Source organism: Camelus dromedarius, chromosome 30 (assembly GCF_036321535.1).
Source record: "Camelus dromedarius isolate mCamDro1 chromosome 30, mCamDro1.pat, whole genome shotgun sequence".
Taxonomy (NCBI): Eukaryota; Metazoa; Chordata; class Mammalia; order Artiodactyla; family Camelidae; genus Camelus; species Camelus dromedarius.
The window spans coordinates 14629769-14652869 of NC_087465.1; the positions used below are offsets into that span (position 1 = coordinate 14629769).

Below are 23101 nucleotides of genomic sequence, written 5' to 3' on the forward strand. Positions count from 1 at the left end.
TACTCATGTTCTTCCAGAGGCCCCCCTGGGACGATGAATTTGGGGGCCTGAAAGGAGCCACTGTGACATTTCCACTCTCTTTAACTAGTAAGTGGGACATATCTTCATGACAGTCATGGGCTTATTCTCTTCATTCTGTACACATGATCATGAATAAAAAGTGAAAGATTCCTTTTCTAAGCAACTTAGACAAAGAAAGTCATGGATGCTAATTTCATTCTTTTACATGGACTCAGTCAAAGATGCCAGGCGGCATGAAGAGGTCATGAAAGCTATGACTATGGCTCATCACCCAGATACTGTGATGACTATTCTCTTAGTAGAGTAATAAATAAATAAATAAAAAGGATTTGCTAATTTGATTTTAGACAGTGGAATTGTGCAAATAGAGATGTCAGCTATAACCACAATCAAACCTTGTTCAGCACCTTGTCTTAGTTTATCGTATCTTTGTATAAAATAATTCCCTGCTTCTTCCTACACGTGGCTGTCTCTGACTCAGAAATTTCTCTATCCCAGCCCTCTCTAGTCTTTTTTCTAACAACTCTTTATTATAAATGGCAATGCAAATCTTTGATTTTGATGTTTACATTTCCTCTGGAGGCTCTTAAATGCACAAGGCTTCAAAGTGCCCTTCTTACAGGAATCTCATCGGCTTTGTTTTGTTCCTCCTCTAATGTCCATGATTTGAAAGCTCCTCCCCAAAGTATCTCCATCATCCTTCATGGTCCGCTTGTGCTCTTAGCTAACTATGCTCAGACCCTTAGAGCTTTAACTTCCTTGTGCACAACCACTTGTACACAAGATGAGTTCTCCTCCACAAATTTTGAGGATCTAATTCTTCATGCCTGGAATGATTTATTCACGACCTGATGGTTCTGTCCCAACTTCTGCTGCTTGCAATCCACCTTGTGAATGGCAGCTACAAACATTCTCCTCAGATGTTGTTTTGCTCATGCCAGTAACTCCTCAGAACTCTGAAACGGTTTCCACTTGTGTGCTGTTGCCTCACACCTGATTAGTACTTTTAAGACCCTTTAATAGTCGGCACCCATTATCTAACTGTCCTCTTCCCACACCATGATGCAGCTGTGCTCCAAACCACTGCGAAGCAAAACACTGAGTCTTAGATTCATACATACCAGAGCGGGGTGCAAAATCCAGAAGGGGTGCGAATATATTTTTGTACACACATTTGTAGGATTTCTCAAAGGGGATGAAGCTCTGGAATCTGAGTCTGACAGCAGGGGGTCTAACCAGCATCTCTAGCCTCCCTCTTTCCTATTGTTTTTATTCTTTCCTACAGACCAACGGCATTAATTTTCAGGAATTTCAGAGCAGCACCATGACTGTCCCCCTCAAATTTACTGTCTTTCTGGATCATGTGTCCTGGCGGTAGGACGAGACTGAAAGGGAGGCGTCTGCCCATGAAAGAGCCTTGTTTTCAGGTTTTGTTGGCAATGGAGTCATTAGGGAACATCCATACAGAACATCCGATGATTAATAAGGATGTGAAACTAAAAGCAAGATCTACTCCAGCAAACCACAAGGACAGCACTGCCCACAGGTAAAGGTCACTAGTGACCCTTACTGCCATTAAGCATTTTTATTTCCTCTTTGGGCTGTGAGTCATCAGATACACTACTCTTCCCCCACCTGGCAAAATCTCCGTTTGCCTCTGGGACAATTCATGCTTTTGCTTCCATTTAAAATGTGGCTCAAGGCTCTAATTCTTTATGAAATCACCCCAGAACCCTTCCACCTGGCACCAGACACGCCAGTTACAACAAGAACCCCTCTTTATTCATGCCATCTAATTTTCTCCTTTTTTTCATTACTGGGCATTTCTTTAGGGCCAGCATTCATATGCATACACGTTTACACAGTCACTGTTTATGAGGGGGGATGCTTCAGACATTTTATTTTCTTTCCTTTGTTGGCTTACGCCTTCTGCTTCTCTCGAAATATCTTTAAGGTCTTAATACTGGGCGCCAAATACAGAGGAGCTCAGTAAAGATTACAAATATAGCAACTGTAATTTGAAGAAAACTTTTAAACGGTGAAGTTTAGTAACTGAACCTCAATACCACAAAATTAACACATTACTGAAGATTCCAAAGCAAGGAAAAAAAGGAAAACTTTCTTCTCTTTTCATTTATGAAAATAAACATCAGTTTCTGCTCATGGTATAATCATATTTTAATCATTCCAACAATGAGTTGAAAGTCATTCTGATCTAATGCGGAGTAAGAGGAACAACAATTTTGAAAAATATTTTCACTGTCAAGCTTATACAGTAACATTAAAAAAAAAACAAAACCCCAACACATTAGTAGGATATGTGTGGCCAAGTAAAAAGTCCTTGTAACTGCTTTTGAAGAATCAATTTACTCCTTTTTAATACCTGTAAGACTGACCATTTAGACATTTTAAACTACTTCAAAGCCTGTATAGAATGAGTGCTAACACTGGGCTGGATGAGTTACTCTGTGCTTTATTTAACTACTTCCTATGAGTACATGTTACCACCCACCAACCCGAAGCTGGAGGAGGGCCAGACTCACGCCTCTTCTCTTCCCTATAGGTCGAGCGCTGTGCTAAGTGCACAAGCATCTCACAGTGCGTCTAAGATGATCAAGCATGACTAGTGTGCGACCTGTGCTTCTGGAATGCGCAGGGAGCTTCAAGGCAGCTTCGATCTTGGTGAGACGTTCCTAACAGTGAACACTGGTAGGATGTTCTCCCTCCCGGCCCACCACCTTCTGATTGAGGACAAGTCTGGAGTTGGAAAAACAAAACATCAGTGACGTTTCTTCACGGGGTAATTTCCACAAGAAACATCGTTGGTCCACTTATGTGAAGGCAAGACTCAAAAACAGGCAAAGGAAGTGAATTCACATGACAGCAGAGACCCAGATTGGGGCTTTCTGTGACCATCTGTGTCTAGTTTCCCACTTCCTTGCTCCCATTTTATTGATAAGAAAGAGAGACTGACTTTAGTAAGTTTGAAATAAGTCACCCATATTCCGGGAATGAACGAACCTTGCTGCTAACCTTACCGAGGGGCATCAGAACATCAGACACACAAACATCTTAGATTTTTGGTTCCTCACCTACCATGTCCAGCCCATCAATTCCTGCTAGGTTTATCCTCTGTTTCTTTCCTACTCTGGTCCTAGACTGGGTCTTTGTCATCCCCAAAGACCTGGCGGCCAGTCTTGGCCCCATTCAAATCCATCCCAAAGGTAGAAGGTTCCTTGCTCAAATTCCTTCAAAGACCCCCAAGGCCAACAGTAGGAAATCCAGCCCCCAAGCCTTCACAATCTGTGTCCTATTATATCTCAATGTACTAAACTTTAGTGAGCCTGAGAGTAACCTGGGAAGTTTGCAAAGTGCAGACTTCCAGGCCTTTGAATTAACAAAGATGTGTCAGTTCAACATCGGGTGGAGGACCAGGAATTGTTCAGCATCCCTTGCGATCTGCTGTGGGGGCAGATGGGCACACCTGGAGGAGCACTGCTCTTCCATATGACCACCTGTAGGAAACCACCCGGGCACTTTTACCCCACCCTGTCTTCTTCAGGATGTCCCTTTCATCTGGAACCTCCCTGCCACTGTTTGTCTCCTGCCTAATCTCGACTCACTCTCCACAGCTCACCTGCATTTGGTGTTTCTCCTTCTCTTGCGTGTCTACTCAGAATTTATGATATTAAACTGAGATTACCTGTTTATGTTTGTCTCTTGTGCAAGACTTGTGGCTGCTGAATGAATAATGTCTGTTAAATGAATCAGTGGCAAAATGCAGCATATGACTCAGTAATCCTGCTCCCAGACAGATCTTCCTAAAGGAGCCTGTGTATGCAGGTTAAAGGAAAAAAGTCCTACCCCAAACCTCAGAATCTAGTGGAGGTTAAACACTTGAGCCCTGATGGTTGCAATTCACCTTGCACGGCAGATGACAAGTTCACAGCACACGTTCAGGCACTGGTAACCCTTCAAGACGTGTCAGCTCTGTTTGCATTGGATCCAAAGGCAGCGCCCCAATTCTATCCTCAGGATGAAAGAAAGGCGCTTGCACTAATGCATAATCAACATGAGGAAAACCTTTAGCAGGGTCCACCCTGCTTCCATATCTGCAAACAGCGCCAAAAAATTAAACAATAGCCAAACAGCCAACTTTGCTGTCTCTGTTCCCAAATGGTGCTGAGATTCCCGCTACCAACAAAAATCCTATCTTACAGACTCTATGCAGAAATTTTAATTAGAATTAGAAAACAATTTAAATTCAAATTATTTAAGTATTAAAAAAATTTTTTTTAATGAAAGCATAGTCATCTTCCCTTCAGCATTATGAAATTCTTATGCACTTGACATTTTATTGTTAGCATTCCTATTGTCAGGGGTAAAATTACATATTTAATGAGACATTTTATTTAAGTTTTCTTAATTTAGTCTGGGCCTGCTATGGATCTTGGGAGTGATCACAAAAGACTAACCGTATCGGGCAAAGGAAAGGGGCCCGGGAAGGAGGGCGTTCCAGGCAGAGGGAGTTGCCTGTGCAAAGAGCACAGGAAATCATCGGCAACAGCCCCACCCCGCTCACCGCACTGGTCCTGTTGCACAGGACCTGCAGCCCATCTGATCTTAACGACAGGTTTCGTTTCTTAAGCATCTCTGTACTCCCGGGGCCTAGTGCCATGTTTGGACAGAGTTGGCACTAGGTAAATGTTTGCCAAATGACGTTTCTTTAGCACAATAATTTGTGAGAGTGATATTTTGTTCCAGTGTGTTGCCAAGAAAGAAAACGGGCTGACTGAGCCTACTCACCAGGGTAGGTCCCACAAACCTTAGCATATTTTCACAATTTCGAGAGCAGACATTCTGATACATTTTCATAAGGCAACAGATTCCCAGGCACTTAAGGTGAGAATTGCTTTGTTTGTCATTAAAAAACAGCTGCGTCCAGTATCACGTACATATAATTCCTCTTTTGTGGCATGCCTCATCAATGTCTCTGCTCCTCGGAGTCTGTGTCTAACCCCTCTTGACATATGGTACAAATCTTTCTGATTTCCAGGCCTATGGTCCCTTTTGTCTTTTAGGCCAGTATCTCAAAATTCAACAAGTCAGAAGTCCAAACTCACCTTCCTCTCTAAACCTGTATCTTCCTCCCCTGTCCCTGTCTGGATAAACAGGCCCGCATCCATCCGGTTGGCCAAGCCAGAAACTCGAGTCACTCTGACGCTTCCCTTCCCAGGTTCACCGCACCATCAACCATCCATCAGGTCCTACGGAGTCTAGCTGGGGGCTCTCACCCCTACACTTACTGCTTCCCACGTCCCCTGCCGCAGGTCAGCTCAGTCCATGGGCTCTTACCTAGATTACAGGTTAGCCAATTCCTACTAATCTCTCTCCAGTCCTGTGGCCTGCCCCTTCCACTTGCCATTCTTTATACCACCTGCAAATAGAGTGATCTTTCTAAAATTTAATCATATAAGTATCATGCCTAAAACTCTCAATAGCTCTTCCCTGTCTGCAGGAAAATGTCCAAATTCCCCGTTTTGGTCTGTGAGCCCCTGCCTGCTTCTCCACCTCATCTCTCAACAACCCCTGCCTAGCACTCTCTTTTCCAACCAACCCAAACATTCTGCAGTGCCCCAAATACACATGGGCCATTGTCTTTTGCACCCTTCTCCACCTTCTTCTGGAAAACATCTACACATCCTTTGGATCCCAGCTGGATACCGCCTGCAGAACTCTCCTCCAGCCCCAGAATATGACTAAACATCTCCTATGCGCTACGTAAGCTCACAGCAAGGTGCCACTCATCCGATAGGTCACTGCTTTTTTATCTGCCCCAACCAGATGCTGATGGAAAGAATTGGGTCCCAATCATAATTTTACATTTTCATAGTATGCAATTAACTAACATTACAAAGAGTGATTAAAATTAACATTTCACAGATGTAAGAATCAAATCTTATTAAATTGGGCTGGTAACCAAGTGTTTTTTTCTGAGAATCCAGGCCAGAGTGTTAACTGATGACGAATAAGGGTTAAAGGTACCACTCTTTGGGGCACTGGCATCTTAGCAAGGAAACCTGTCAGTTCACAGCTCAATGGACTTGCAAATCCCCGGATGAGCGAGAGTGGGTGGGAACAAGTGCCTAGGGCTGGTAGAGGGGGGGTGAAGCCCCATTCCGGGACACCTCGCCATCCTCGCTCTTGAATCGTGAGTTCTAGCTTCTGTGGGGTATCTCCTCAATGTGTTTTGACTAAAGGCTCCCTCATGTGAATTTCAAACTTTTCCCTTAACAGATGGAAGTAAATTATGAAATCTTGAAGTATTAATTCAAAAAAGCTCCTACACCAATATAAAAAAATCAGACAGGGGCATCTGGATTAAGCAATTTAGATGAAAAATTTGACTTGATATTGTAAAAATCAGCAAAAATTTAAAAAATCACTTAGAAGTTTTTAAAAACTAAATACTAAAAGTTATTTGTTAATAGCGGGCATAACTGATTATTGTAAAAAGAAAAAAAAGCTGGAAGGTGAATTAATTGTATTTTACTTGGCTTGAATCAGTTTCTGCTGGTGCTCAGGGAAATCCTAAGACAATCTGACTTCCAAGAGCTGCACCACTTTGGAGGCAATCTTGATTCCTTCCACATTAATTAAATTTCTGATAAAGCAGCTTATTCTGAATCGAGCATATTATACAAATAAATGTGGAACACCCACTGAAACAGAAGGGCAGAATTATTAAACGCTCATTTGGTTTTATTCTTGACAGGCTGTTGTACGCAAGCTGAGTGACTTACATAAATACCTTTGGCATTTGTTGGATCCTGTTCCTAAACACAATGTTCATATTTCATCTATAATAAGAAAAGCATCTCAAAGATTTGCAAGGCACCAGTCTTGCGAGCGTCCAGTTCGGTGTCTTGAGTAAAGTGAGATTGGCAGAGTCAGCTTAATCCATAATGGAAAGTTGCGAGCGGGGTGCCGGGGCGGCCGGGCAGCTGCACTGGGGCGCCTCCCCGCTCCCCAGCACGCACACAGCGCTCGGCCACCTGCCCAGAAGCAGCTTCCTCGGGGCAGGGCGAAGGTTCACACGTGGCACAGGGGAGGGAACTCCAGTGCAACCACAGCTTTGGTTTCCCGGAAAACATGACAGGGAGGGTGGTTTTCGTTACAATGCAGCTATACTGAAAAATGCATAACGGCTGCCTTAACTCCGCATATCCACAGAATGAGGAAAAGGCCACAGCTAAATGAGATGGAATCTGCTGAAAGCCGCACTGTCTAAAGCCAACTCAGACTTCTACAGGGAAGAGCAAGGCCAACGTGCGTCCCCAAAACCTAGCTCATCGTCACCCTGGGTTGTTCCTTCCCTCCAGTCTTTGCGGCTAGTGTCCACCACACGGGTCTCTGCAGGACTTAATGAACCCCCTTGTCCCGCACGCACCTTCTCCTCGCCCTCGTTGTTCAAAGCGGAGAGCCAGGCCTCCACGACGCAAGGTTACAGAGGAATGTTCTCAGCGGCCCAAGAGTCTGGGTAACCGTGTGGCCCTTCCATGACTCCGGCCTAAGACTTGGGGTTCATTAAATCTGCATGGCTTGGACCTACCGGTTAATCATTAAAACACAGGCTCACCTCCATGCCTCCTGGTTTCTTGGGAAGGCTGGGGGAAGAATTTTTTTACAGGAAGATCTTTAGAAACGATACAGCCTAAGAACCTTTTACAAGGTTGTCAATATACAACGTGTTCCCATGTTGTGTGTAATGACCTGTTCAACCAGGAGGGGACGGAACAGCAGAGTGTGATGAGGGCTCCCTGGTCTAGCCTCGGGAGCCACCTTCTACCCAAGCCATGCCCCATGCTTGTGGGCAGGACAGAGCTGACACCTAGGTCATCTCTGTGGTGTTAGCTGGTCCCTCCACACACCCACAGGATTCTCAGTGATTGCTCGGCCCATTAAGAAGTCCTGGGCCTCATGATATGAAGAAGCGAGTCTTTCTTTCATCATCCTGGAGAAGAACATGAGGAAACAGGTGTCTCACTTTCCCCCACGGGAAATGGGCATCCTTTGGTAAAGAGGAGGGATGTGCATTTAGAACTGTTGTGTGCAATACAAAAACTGTAACATACGTAAAGGATAGTGGTGACCTGCACTAATATATCCAAACAATATGAAGTTTTACTATCTTATATTGTCCCCAAGATCACACCCCAGCCAAGCTTAATGTCAACACAGGTGCCACTTCCTTGCTCAGTAACTGCCCGCTGACAGTACAATGACTCCATACAGACTGAGGCTGAGGCCTGGACACACAACCATGTCGGCACACAGGTGGTCAAGCTCGGTGGACTTAACTCCTTTCCCTTTGTTTACCCCATTTCTGCTTCCCAAGCCTGCCTGCCTTCCCTTCCTCCCTCCATCTGTACCTCCATCCCTGTCTGGCATCTTGGGCACAGTACTTGTAAGATGGACATATTTTCTAAAACATTAACTCTACATGGTGATTTACATTTTAAAGTCTCATGACAACCACTCTCTCCAACCCCTAAAACAACCTTCCTATGAAGAAAAAAGCAAATATCAGTCTCCATTCATAGTAAATTTTCTGCACCTCAGGGCCACAGTATTTGCACTGAGCCTCTGGAATCTGTTCATAGAAGGGCCGGTGACAGGCAGCAAAGGCAGATGTGGAGAACACAGGGGGCAAAATGAAAGCGTATAACTAATGCTCTTCTCAGCCATAAATTCCCACATTTTAGGTGATTTCCCCCAACATTTCTTATATAACAGCCTTTTCATGAAAATGACTTACAAGACATTACAAGGAAGTCACCTTCCTGTGAAAAATCACTTATACCAAACTAATAGTTGAAAATTAACCAGAACCCCAGTAGAACAAAATAAAAATTCATGGAAAAGGTAACCTAAAATTGTTTTTAAAGATATGATACGGCCACTAACATTAAAGAAATACAGATAGAATATAAACTATAATGATATTGACTTTCAAAAGAGAAAGAGAACCCTTTTGTCCAGGAGAATTTAAGAATCTCAAATTCCCTGCCCTCCACAATTCCTTGGCAGAGAATGAGCTTCTTCCTAAAACTGGTGGTAATAGGTTTAGTTGGGATCCACCATGTGCCCTCACTCACGGTTGACTTTGGGCTTTGATCACTAATAAGTGAAGTGTGAATCAAGTCAAGCAATCTTGTGAGGAACTGTTCTACTGAATATTATTTGAACCAAAGGAAAATGACCCCCTCCCCCCCAAAAAAAAGGCTGGACAAGAAAAACTTTCAAAAGGAAATAGACAGCTGACTGTTGAGCAAACTTAGATTTTTTTTTTAAAAGATAGTAAGCTCTTATGTTATGCCTTATTACAGATTTTGGTGATGTCAAATATAAAGGAGGAGCCAATGTTATCACAGTCAGTAAAAGTGACTTCCTGGAGATTCCACATCTGGGAGCACTCACAGGTACCACTGGACCAGCTCAGGCCTCTGAAGAATGGAATTAACAGTTCGCCTTAACCAGAAGCTCTTCTTCCCTGGCTGTGCTTTAAGTTCTGACACTTTAATGATGCTGACTTAATCAGGGGAAAGGGTACCTGTAACCCATCCTCTGGCATTTTCTGTACTTCCTTGACTATTGGCCGGATTACAGGATGATGAATTGCGAGAGCTATGTTTCCTGCCTGAGAACTGTGGTTTAAAAAGGTCCGGCCAAACAGAATTAGAAGCACTGGCAGTGTTCATACCCAAAGTAGTGAGGATTTAATTCACTCATTCATCAAATATTTACTAGAGCTCTTAAGAAAGTGCCCTGATCTAAACGAGCTGCTGGGAACACAAAAGCGAGCACAGCTGCCATCAGGGCCTGGTGCTCCGAACAGGTTGAAGATGTTAAACAAATACACTGCAAGACAACGACAACGTACACTAATGGGGGCGTCTGCGCTGAGGGGGTGGCAGTGGGGCGGGAGGCGGTGAGGTCAGGGAAGCCCTCTGTGAAGAAGAGACGTTATGCCTAAACCAGAGGGGGCAGCCACCTGCGGGGGAGGGAAGAACAAAGACTTTCCCAAAGGAAAGCTGTCCTGGCTGAGTCATGCTGGACACGGAAGAAAGAGGGAGTGTGGTATGAAACTGTAATATATCCTTTTGAAAGAAAAGTCTGGGAAATAGATTTTTCCTGTACGATTTTTAAAAAAATGATGTCACTTTCAATATGTAAGTCCCAAACTGGCAAACATGGCCTCCACTCTCTAGTTGTGCAAACGGACATAGCAAGCTCACCAGATCCCTTGACCCTGAGGTCCTCCCCAGGCTACCAGGCTGCTCCCCCACCCCCCACCCGGTCTGGCTATCCCTGTGACAAGTACAGCAAAGCGGGGCTGGGTCAGGGAAAACATGGGGCTCCCTCCTGACACGCCCTGTCCAGGGGCTGCTGTTACCACCTGAGGCAGCACTGAGGGCTGGGGAGAGCCTGGGAGACAGCAGCCCAACACCACTGGCTGGCCCGTCCCATCCCATCACTGACCCTTCGCAGTGGTACCAGGAGCCCGCCCAGCCAAGCACCCTCCTGGCTGCAGCGAGGCTGGCCACAGAGTCAGGCAGCAGTGATCACCACCCACCTCCACGCCATCTTCCCTTCCCAGCTTGCTTTCTTCTAATCTGTCTGATACAACAAAACCGGCAAAAGCAAATGCCCCAGGTGCTCACAACTGCTTTCAGCCAGAGCTCTCCCATCCTTTTCCCCAGACCTCTTCCATCCTTTAGCATGACAACCACTTCCTCTGAGGCCCAGATTTGACAAAGCTCTTCCTTTGCCTGCACTCCTACCTGAATTGTCCATTTGTATCTATGGAAGTATGGTTCTCTGAGGGCCACTTATTTGCTGTCTCAACCAAATGCCTCACCTTAAAATTCTTCCCTAAAATAGTCTTCTCAAGGAACAGTTAAACATCTCTCTCAAGGAATTATAGGAGACAAGAGTTAATGAAGTAAAAAGTGACCAAGTGAGAAAAGCCCCTAAAACAACAGGGACAGCGGGGTGACCCTGGGCAGAGCCTAAGCCCCTGCTTCTGAAAATGAGGATCTTGAAATGTTCAGAGCTGCACCCCTTTTTCTCTTGAACAATTCTTAAAAAACAAGGTTGAGACACTTTCTCAATTCCATGGGATGATTTTCACCCTCAGGACCAAGACAAGAGGGGAACCATATGTTTTGTTAAATCTTATAAACGTGGTACTTCTGGAATTAGGACAGACACCTAAAGAAAAGCTTTATGGGTCGGCAAATTATTAACTTCCCTTAAAGTTTTAACTCATTATGTACTGACTGGCTAGTAAACTGGCAGTATCTACCGAGTCTGCTGTGTTATTTCTACCATCTACCTACTGTTATAACATCCTCATCTTCCTTGATTTGTAAGAATTAAGCAGGGCCCCATAATAAGCTTTCAGAAATAAGCCTCCTGTGTTTACTGGTAAGATACACCACACTCCATGTTCAAAGAAGCAAAGGAAAAATCCACAGATCTAACATGCTTTCCTGAATCCTTGGGCTGAAGATGGTTGGTTCCCTGTTACCTGATTTTCCTGAGGCGCCATTATTGGAGAATACAGTATTTTCCCTCAAAGCTAACTTGAAGCTTTGCTTCAAGATAAAGTAAAAGCAGACCCATTCCCCTGGGACTTTAGAAACAAAAATCTCTGTAGCATCACAAATAGTGATAGAACAATAATGCACATTATCAGGGAAGTGAACTGAAATGGTCAATAACTATTAACTCCCTTTGTTGCTAAGGGTGATTTCAACAGTGGCCACTGCCAGGAGTCTTACTTTTTAGTTCTTATTCTGCCATTACAGGGGCAGGAGGTGGGGAAGAGTGTCATTTTATGTTCTCAAACTTCTGATACTTTTAAAAACCAAAACATTAATAACAACCACTAGAGGGGCCAGGGAGGATGGAGCAGATACTCAGGCATTATAAGAGCCATGCTTTAAGATACTGATAGAGCCAGAAGCTCCCCGCACCCTCAGACACCAATCTCCAAAACCTTACTAGCATCTTTTTTTCTCTTTATTTTTTAAAAGTTTTAAAAAGCATGTTGAACTCTAAACTCAGAGCTGTTGTAAGTCCATCCTTCAGCTACTGTCTACAGAAACTAGTTGCAAAACTATCTGAAGTCACTGAAGCAGGGAAATCTGGAAAGAGACCAATGAAGTGGAAGTAAAATATATAAGGAGAATTGAGAACTGAAACATTTTTTTGCCTACTGTGTCATCTAAACAGTATTTTTTTTTTTTATTGTGCTATGAACACCATGTGAGATCTACCCTGTTAAGTGCACAGTACAGCCCTGGTAACTACACGCACAATGTCAGTGAGCAGATCTCTACAACTTACTCATCTTGCTTAACAGAAACTTTATACCTGTTGAACAGCAACTTACAATTTCTCGCTCCCTCCAGCCCCTGGCAAACACTATGTTACTTTCTGTTTCTAGGAGTTTGATAGATATAAATATCTCCTATACATGGAATCCTGCAGTATTTGCCCTATGGCTGGCTTCTTTTATTTAGCATAACGAACCGGACATTTTTCAAATAGCTATGAGAAATCTTTATGAGGTAGCTAACAAGCTAAAAATAACAAGCCTCTAAGTTAAATATTTGTTGATTATAAACTCTTATAACAGAGTAGTGCCAAACTACCTAACACTACCCCAAAAGGATTTTGACAGAGAGGAGGTGGCTAGGACTGGGAGAAGAGCTTTACAATGCTAGTATAATCAGAGATCTTGGCATCACAAGCACTTCCCTTTCATCATGGAGTTCATCCAATTCAAAGTAATCATAAAAGTCAATAATTAAAGCAAGAGGAAGAAAGTCATTTGCTAGAATGTCCCACACATAGGCTTATTTTCCATCTGCCAAGAGTGAATTACCTCTAGTATATCACCAGGTGAAAATAAAGCGGAAGTATTCAAGAGTGCATTTCAAGTTAGAGGCTAGGGGCCTAAGGAAAAGTAGCTCATTAGCTCTAAAAGTTCACTGAGGGCCAGGACGCTGGCAAGACTGGACGTGCCACAGATCCTATCTACAAGTAGAGTGAAAAGCAAGCAGTTGCAACTCTTGGTGATCAGAGAACATCATGACTTAAAATAAAAGGTGCTCAGCAGAGAAGAGAGGGGAGACCCTTCTTGAAAGTTTGTGCCAATTAACAAAAACATTAACTTTAAAACAGGGTTAGTTTGGGATAGGGATGGAAATCCTGAAGACTTCTGTGTCCAAAAATAATGTGAAAACCAAGACTGCTTCCATTTTCCAATTAGTGTTTCAGACACTCAGAAGTAAACAGCAGGCATAAAATAGGGGCAGTTTTTAAAAAAGAAATTTCAGAAACCTGTAAGTATTAAGTTGAACCACATGCAATCGCCATTTTTTTGTACCTCAAAAAAGTTCAAAGAGCAGAAATTTCACATGGTTCCACCAAAGACAAGGAAGGGCTCAGTAATTCAACGCTAAGGATAAAAACCTGAAGACACGCTCATCTTTGTGGTTTGAAAAGTATTTTGAAATATTCAAAAATATTTCAATGGGACATTACTGAAACAGGAAAAGGATTTTTAATATTCTATGCTAAACATATGCCTCAAATCACACAAAACTGGGGCCAGTTAGTACCTGCTTAAATAAAATAAATAATACGTATTTCATATTAAAAAATTGAAAAAAATAAATAAAGCCTAAGAATAAAATCTTCCATGTACAACCATCCCTTTTTCTTTTTTGTCTCTCATATGACAACTACCCCTAGTAAAATTCTATTCCTAGCAGATTTCACTGGTCCCCTGGCTAGATGCTGGAACCCAGCTACAGTGGTAAAACTTCAGGCCTGTAGTCCTCTGGGCCCACATACACCCCACTTCTCAATCTATTATTCACTGCTTTCTCCTACTCACTCCAGCCCTTCTCTTTCAACCTTGGCACCCTGACAGTCCCATCTGTCCGTGGCAGGTTCTCCCCACCACTTTCCTTTTAATACACCAGTCATCTAATCTTTCCTGCACAGAATGTAGTGGGGAGGGTTCTCCTGAGCCTGGGACCCTCTGCCTTTCCCATGTAGATGAGCTCCATTGTTTAAAGAATGCATGTTAGATTTTGCCGTGAACCTTACCACTTCTGCCATATCTAGATCTTGACTTAAAACCAACTTTACCTATAAGGCATCACCAAACAGATTGTGAATTTTATAAATTAGGATAATTTTCTAGCAGGAGTTTGTGAATATCTCTAACTTTAGCATTAGAATAAAGGGTCTCATCCACACTAGGTAGGTTTCCCTGTGGATAGGCTATTTTTTTTCCCCGCACACAAAGCACCATGCTTTCTGGGGCAGTTTTTCAGAGGTACTTTTAAAAAGAAGGTAACTTTCTGGACTCTGCAAAATGTACACAGGGTCTCTGGGTGAACAACATCACGTTCGTATTAGGGAAGTAATTTATAAGAGGAATGAGACCTCAGTGTGCCTTCAACATTTTTTGATGATGGACAGTTTCAGAAGGCTACAGGTATGTTTCTGACTCATTCTAGTGGTCTTAATCGTTTTCCACCTTCGATTCCGTAAATTGTAAAACCTATTTGGATGACGTCACCAAAGGACCGATAAACATCCGATATTCCACCGTTCCGACGGACCCGGGCAGAACCGCCACCCAGCCTGTATTTACATACCTTGAATTGGCTATTTCCACTTTGGTTCTGGCCATGGCGGCTGCCCGTTGCGCGCCTTCAATCGCTCTGTCCACCTTCTCCCTAGTTTTTGTATTTCTTATTGGTATAAGCTGCTTCCTTATTCCACGGACCAGAATATTATTTTTGTATTTTCCCTCTTCCTTGGAGCCGTCGGGAAACACGGTGCAGCCGTATCCGTGCCTCTTGTTATTTGCCCACTCGCCTTCGTACTTCATGCCATTGGAGCGCTCGCTGATGCCGAAGCCGGTGCGCTTGTCGTTCTTCCACTCGCCCATGTAGGTCTCCGTGGTGGTGGCGTCCACGTGGTCTTCCACGGGGCAAAAGTCGCAGTCGACGTCGCCGAAGCTGATGGTGGAGTTGGCGTCGCTGGAACTAATTCTGCTCATGGCCGCGTCGCTGCGGACCGAGCTGCGCTTGCTGGAGATGGAAGACTTGGATTCGGACTTGCGCAACTTCATGCTCCCCAGGAGGGAGCCCCGGCGGAAGAGGCCGCCCTTCTTCTTGCCCACCAGCTCGGCGTCGGCGTGGAAGTTGAGCACGAAGCCGCCGCGGGTGCCGGCCGGGCTGTCGGCGGCGGCCGCGGCGTCGTGGAGCACGCTGCCGTTGCTCTGCTCGCTGCGCAGCGAGGCCAGCGACGTGCGCAGCGGCGAGCGGATCACCGTGGCCATGCCGTAGGGCACGCTCTGGCGCACGCCGTAGCCGTGCCGCATGCCGCCGGCCCACTGCCCCTGGTAGGTACCTTCGAGAGACCGCAAGAGAGCACAGCGTGAGTCCGGGAACGCAGGGGGCGCAGGCCGGGCGGCACCCCAGGGTCCAACCCCACACATTTCCTAGCCCACTCTAAGGGATGCTTTCCATCCATTTGTGAATTCCCACCCTGAAATGTCCTGTCTCTCCCTTTTATGGAACTAGATAGGCTTTACCAATAGTCTGGCAATTTTCACTTAAAAACTGATACGACTGACTTTCTAGTACAGAGAGAGTGATCATTAGAAAATGACTTCTTTAATGAAATGCACCTATCAAAAACCCCTCTAGGGGAACGCAGTGCCACAGGATGAAATGAGTTCTATTTGTGAATTGCATTTTAATTTTACCAATTCGGCTGAAAAACCAAAGACTAAGTCTGGAACTACAACATTCTAAGAAGCTCAAAGACTTAAAATTATTAGCGCTCTGAATACTTGCGACATGGGTTGGCAAACAAATTATCTTCCATTTTCTTTCTACCACGTTCACCATCTTCTTTTAAGGCAGGAAAAACTGTTTAATATTTAAGATTATTATTTAGATTTGGGTGAAACTTTTTGAGCTAAGAGGGATTAAGCTGAATATATATTCTGAATATAGTGAACCATTATGAAAAAAAAATGGGCAATCTGCTTTAACATTTTGTACTTCAAATGAAAAGGTCAAGATCTGCCCCATATCACTTGCTAAATTTCTGCATCCTGGCCATTCTCTTCATGGTTTCCATAGCTTCTGCCACTGCACTGGGAATTATGAACTAAAAGCACCCTGAAGGCAGGCACAACCTCACAAGAGAACACATTTCCAGACTCCTGTCTGTGTGTCCTGTGGTCTGTAGGTGTTTGATGACTTTATAGTAAACAGCTGTGGTGGCTAAGAAATGTGTCTTATTTACTTTCAGGAAAACTGAGATAGAGCCAAAGGAAAACTTCCACTCTAAACATTATGGAATTCATTTCAGAGCAAAGGTGTGTTTGACAGTATCCGTTAAAACTTTGTTGACACCTGATCACTTTTTCAACGAATATTATGTCTTGTCAGGGATAGGATAATCTCTAATCATCTCTAATCTAAAGCATTTGTTTTCAGTAAGCTTTTCTACTCAATAAATTAGCAAAATGTTTAAGAAAAAAAACCTGGAGCAGCTTTCTAAATAATCTTAGGGGGAACTGAAGGTTAAGATTAGGGAATTTAGATTTTCTTTTTAAATCAAGTCCACTTCCTTTTGATGAAAGGCAAAATTTTAAATTAAAATATTCCCCTAAAGAAGCTATGTGGAAATTTTAAGATGTAATTACTTCTCTATTATTCTTAACTCACAATATCATAGAAAATAAATCATGATTACAATCTGTCTTGACTTCTTTCAGTTTCTGATTATATAGAGCTACCCTGCAGTCACATTTCATTTTATATTACCACGAAAAGATTTCCATTGCATGGCATACATTAATTTTTTAAAATACTGAGCAATTTTGCTCATGGTTTATATCTATCACTGAATTAACGACTGATTATTTCATTCACTTAAAAGTTAAAAACCATAATGGGTCCAAAATCAAAAGTTTAGACTAGTTTCAAGACTACCATCTCTTTCTATTCATCCTGATATATTTACGGTATATAAATAGACAGTAGCAGGGAACCAACAAAATACTAAGTAGGTCTGGTATTGTGAATGTCAGATTCTGGGTAGCTTTTAACATCTTAACCTGACATTTATGAACTTCTGAGGAAGTGCGTGGGTCATGGCTTTCTGAAAAGGATAAACCCAAAAGGATAAGATGGTCAAATAAAACATTTCAGATCAAGAAGCATTCTGCTGAATATTAGCCATCTCCAAAAACCACCATTTTAACAGGGAAGGAAACTGAATTATTAGGAAATTGCAACTGACTTTCCCTTTGCCTGGACAGATAAAAATGTAAGTCTCAAAGTTATACAAACCGACTAATGTGCACTAAAACAAACCACCTTATTTTTAAATATTTTGTTTGTTGATAGAAACAAGGAATGCTGTAATCATATCCTTCTAGCATTTCTACATAATGACAAATTAATTTTGCTAGAACAATTCCCAAGCATACTGTTTGATATCAGTAAGTATTTACACATTTAAAACACAACCATCCTGTCTTAGGAACTGTTTAACACTGAGGGGAAATCAACAGCTAGTTTCCTTAAACTGCTATCTCCAAAAGTAAGACGAGTATTTAGAACTTCCAAAGATGTATTGCTTGAAAATCTAAGTGGTTTAAGGCAACAGCAATAATTAGAAAGTTTAAGTTGTTGTTTAACTGTTGAGTAACGAAGGCAGAACAATGGCATTGGCTAAATTCCCATTCTATTTTGTTAAGGAACAGTCTATAGAAGAATTCCTCCAGAGAATTGCTAGAAACCAATTTACAAAGTGTTAGTAGTTCATCTGAAATTTAAAATAAGTTTAGTGTAGTCAATGAACCTAGAAAAAAGGGCCTCTATTTCTTTATGAAGCAGGTGGGTTCCACCTTCTCCCTGCTGCTCAAGTAAAGTTCTTATTAGTTCCTCTCAATGCCTGAAATATGGATGCCTAGTTCACAAGTTTAAACACTATGTTTACAGATCTTAAGTTATGTGCCGTGATTTTTCATTTGGGAGCTGATTTTCTAGATACAGCCATTTTCACTACACAATCTTGTAGCGGAAGGCATCCAGTTCAGAAAGAATTCTAGTCAAATTTAGACTTCATTATGTCAAACATATCTACATGCTATGAATGCAGGTCTTCAGATAGTTAACAAAACAATGTGTCTTCCTAGATATTTTCAATAGTTTCATGACAGGTGAAAAAAGGGACTACAGCACCCATCAGAATTTGCACAAAATCTGGGTTTCCTGAGTTCAGTACTAATGTATTCTTAATATTCGGGGGTTTCTATTTCAGCAACACTTCATGTACAAATCCCTAATAAAATAAACCAAGTGATACTTCTCAATGAATATTACGACTTTTTTTCTCCTCTAGTCTCTAATATCACCACAAAATACATCGAATCAGATGCTCCTTAAGTCCGACAGAAGGTGGATAGGGATGGACATGTGGGGGTGCAGAGGCAAAAAGGAAAAATAGGGGAAGTGATATTTCTTATCTTGGCCGAAATCTTTGTATGAAATAAGTTATAGCAATATACTTCCACTGAGATGCCCATTTTATGATTAAGGACTTTCTAATTAACTGATTGACATATGAAGGAAAGCAGAAAATAACAGCAGGAATTCAAAAGTGATTTTTAAGAGTTTTTTTTTTTTTTTTTTCCCTTCCTAGTTGGTAGCATATTAGGGTTTTTTTTGTTTGTTTATTTTGGTAGAAAAAGAAAACCACAGTCCTATGGTGATGCCAAATTTTGAGGTTTTTAAAAAAATTCTTTTAAAAGTTACTTTTAAAGCATAAGGCAGAATATCCATAAAGTCATCCTGGACACTTAGTGGAGCTTCTACAACACATAGATGCCCTTTACTGTGCTATATATATTTTTTGATTGCTAGATATAATGAATACTCTAAACCAAGAGATTTTGTTTAATGAGTAGTAAGAAGTGGAAAGAAGACTAATTTATTTTTAGCCTTCCAAATACTGAAGTCAAAGAACTACCCAATGGCCTGCTTAAAAGTTTATAAAATAATGCACACATTTGAAAAATAAATTTTGATTCCACTTTTGAGCGTGGAATTAATTATACTGTAGACCTGGGGCCTCCATAAAATCCAATCACAGGCTAACATGTTTATAGGGCTGTCATCCCAGGCACTCTATGCCCGTTCAGAACATTTAAGGGCCCTAATTAACGACTGTGGAACTTGAAACTCCTACAGCCTATATACAAGTATTAAAGTTTTGTTCCCCCCTTTTAATCCATGAGAACCATATCCTTTATTTATACTGTAAGACGAAAAGATGTCTTTTTAGCAAATCCTACCATTCTGCTGTTTTGCATTTGAAACATGGCCCAAGTGTTCTGAGTAAGTGAAGTGTACAGGCTTTTACATAAGCAATGGCCTGACCAGGGTTGCAGTGGGCTGCCGAAACTTTTAATTGGATCCCTTTAATATCCTCCAACTCTGAGATGCATTAATTCTGAAATGTGACATTGCTTCCTACAACCCTTTTCAATTAACTATGATTATCTTTCTTATCAGAAAATGTATTTTGCCAAAGCATTAGCCATTCATCCTTCTCAGTTTATTACACACGGAAATTCATCAGGTTTTGACACCTGTTTCAGTAATATATACTTCTCCCGATTGAAAAAGAAGGGGAACTCTGCCCTATCATATACACAGTTTCTTTTGCAAATATTGTTAAATATTAAAATAAGGTGAATTTTGCTCGCAGACAGCACAATGTTTAGGTCATACACCTTAGAGCAAACCAGTGAATCCGTAGCGCCATTCTCAGGAGTAAAGTAGCTGTTAACTTAGCAACTATAAGAATATAGCTTTCAATTGTATTTTTTAAAAAGCAAACTTCATTGTTCACTTCTAAAATGTTTCCTAATAATTAGTCCAAAGACTTCCAGATCAACCATGGCTACCTTCTTTGGATAGAAAACCAATACATTAAGAAATCTAATGAAAAATAGTAAGAAACCCCCACATTCTCTGAACCCCACCTGCATCAGGTGGCCTCTCCACGCCTCTAACTAGGATGTTTCCAAAAAGCACCTCAAGTAAGTAACAATTCTCCAACATCCTAGTTATAGGGTTCTGGCTTCTATCTTTAGGCTACTAGAGGACCAGAGGCGAAATACGACTCCACGTGAAACCAATCCGGGGAGCGGTAGGCAGCGACCGCCAGCCTCACAAGCCCAGGGCGCTCGCTCTAACTCCACGGGAGTGGCGATTTCAAACCCGACCTGGAGAGGAAGGGATCAGGAACGTAATGTGACAGGCTCAAGTGACAGCGCCCTCTCTCCAGCCCAACCCTCCCGGTGACAGTGCGGCGCTGGCGCCGGCCAGGTATAGTCACGCCTGGTTCCCTCGGGTGTAGACACACCGCCCTCTCCGAGAACCGGGTCAGATCAAACCCTCGCGCCCCAGTCGCGGCCCAGCGCATCGTCCGGGGGAGGGCGGGCGCGGGAGGTGGGTGGGAGGCTTCCCCAGGTGTTTTGGCGGGTTTCCGGACACGTGCGCCTCGCGTCCTCCCCGCTTCCCCGCAATCTGGGCAAAGCCCACAGCACCAGCTCGCGGAGCAGCCGAGCCGCCTGCGACGCCGCTCACCTCCGTCCCCGTAGGTCTCCACGCCGTACCCGTCCTGCAGCCCGTTACTCCAGGTACCCTCGTAGCGAGCAGGGGTGCACAGGCTCTGCCGGACCCCGTAGCGCCCCTTGAAACCATGTGACCACTCCCCCCGGTACATCCACTTGCCCTTCGTCTCCACCCCCAGCCCGTGCCGCTTGCCCTGCGCCCAGTAGCCCTGGTAGGTGTTGCCGCTGGGCCAGGTGTAGCCTCCGACCACCTCGAAGCCGTGCGACCAGGAGCCCGAGTACTCGCCCTGGCCCTTGGGCCCCGTGCAGATGCCATGCCCGTGCGCCTTGCCCTCCTCCCAGCCGCCGCAGTAGGTGCCGCCATCGTCGAAGTCGAACCTTCCGCCCGTCATTCGGGGGGCAGCCCCGGCGCGCTCCCCGCGGGGGCACGGACGCGGGCAAAGCTGGGCACGGCAGGGTGTAGCTCGGGGGTGGGGGCCCGGCGGGCGAGCTCACGACAGCGCCCCGGGCAGCTCGCGCCGCCGCTCGGCTCCAGTCCGACGCCGCCCCCGTCCTCCCCTCTTCTTTCGCCGCCGCCGCCGCCGCCGCCACCGCCGCCGCCGCCGCCGCCGCCTTCCTCCTCCTCCTCCTCCTCCTCCTTCGCCGCCGCCGCCCCGGCCAGCGCCGCGCGCGAGAGGACAGCCCAGGCTCCGGAGCGGACCTTCAGCTGCTCCCGCCCGCCCACGTGAGCTGGGCGCCGCCCCGTGCCCGCCCCTCGTCCCCTCCCCGGGCGCCGAGGCCCGGCCCCGCGGCGCTCCCTCCCCACCGGGCCCTGCCCCCCTCCTCGGGAGCCGCCGCTTCTGCGGCGGGCGGCGGGCGGCAGGCGGGCGCGGGAGCGGCCGGCGCGCGAGTGTTCGCGCAGCGGGAGGCGGGTGGGAGAGCGAGTGCGCCCAGGGACGCGCGCGAGGCCCCGCCTGGACGTGAAGGCGCGGCTGCACGTGTGGGGGCAGCTCGCGGGCGGCGGAGGCTCCGGTGTTTGTGTTTGGGGTTTATCACTGTGGTGAAGCGTCTTGTAAGTGTGGCCACGTGTGTGTGTGGAGGAAAAACTCATTTGCGTGTTTGCGGTTGCATTTTTTTCCCGGCATTCCAACTTGTGTACCGTTGGGTTTGCCATGCTCAGCTGTCATCGTGAATTCATGTCCCCCAGATATATGTATGCATGTGATATAAATCTGCGGCAGCCTAGATAGAATTGTGCAGAATGTTCTTTTACACCTACCCATTTCGAAGCACATGTGTTTGCATTTATTTAGTGAAGATACAGGGGAGAGAAATGCAGTTTGAAAAAAAGCACAGGATAAATTGGGTAGTTTTTTGTTTGTGATAATGAAGAGGATGTTTTTAATCTACGTTTGCAGGAATATAGGATATTGCTTTTACATCAGAGCTTGCTCCCTCCAATGCCTCATTTGTTCTAACAACCCTAGAAATTCTTCAGCCCAGAGTTGTGTACCCAACAGGCAGACGGCTCCGTCTGTGTATATTGTGTAAGTGTCTGGAATGTACACCTGGTACCTCTCCACTGGCATCCACAGTTTAAGAAAGTAAATAGACGCTTTCAAGGAGGAACATGGTAAGTAAAACACTGCTCTAAACTTACAGAGTCCGTGACCTACAAAACCGGCGACAGGTGTCAGCTGATCTGCTTTCCAGCTACCACACTGCTTTGCTGAATTCACTTTAGACAACTCTTTTAAATGTTTGAACCTCTTTTTCACCATCTTCCAAATGGGAATAACAAGATTTACCTTTCACTTTCTATATTAAGTAACAACTGAGTACACTGGGAGTGCAGTAGAAAGCCCACCATTAGAGATTTGTTAATAGGCAAGTTGAAAAGTCAGTTTTGCCTCTGGTGAAAGCAGGCATCAGTCTCAATTTCGCCCTTAAAATACCCATGGGAGACCCTTCTCTGTGGTTCATAGCCAGGGGTCTTAGGTTGGCCTCTTAAGGACACTGCTTTGCAAGGTACTCACTGCATTCCTTAGGCTAAGAGGCTTTTGGCTGAGAGTGTGCACCAGAGGCTGCCAAAGGGTCTCTCACTGGGTTTGGAAAATCAGAGAAAATATATGTGGACAGGTATCAGGGAAGGCAGCAGGCAAAAAGTAGACTAAACTGCACAGAAAAAGAACTGAAACTGACCTTCATTGGCTCTTGATTGGCTCTGCTTTTCTGGCTGAAATACTGAAAGAAAAATCTCAGTTTACACAGAACCAAATCACCAAAGAGAATTAGAAACCCTCATCCATGGCGCTGCCCGCAGAGTGGCCAGGAATAGTGCTT

General features: G+C 44.3%; 1 protein-coding gene across 4 annotated transcripts in view; it reads right to left on the minus strand.

Annotated features, from left to right (window-relative positions):
* JPH1 (junctophilin 1) overlaps nt 1-21369 on the minus strand; it is a 73703-nt gene extending 52334 nt beyond the window's left edge. For all 4 annotated transcript variants that reach the window (XM_064480891.1, XM_010979417.3, XM_064480890.1 and 1 more), the window contains exons 1-2: nt 20793-21369; nt 14766-15525 (exon numbers count right to left, since the gene is read on the minus strand). In XM_064480891.1, the coding sequence (XP_064336961.1) occupies nt 14766-15525; nt 20793-21171 (1139 nt within the window). In that variant the 5' untranslated portion in view covers nt 21172-21369. The remainder of the gene's footprint in view (nt 1-14765; nt 15526-20792) is intronic.
* Between the last annotated feature and the right edge of the window lie 1732 nt (nt 21370-23101).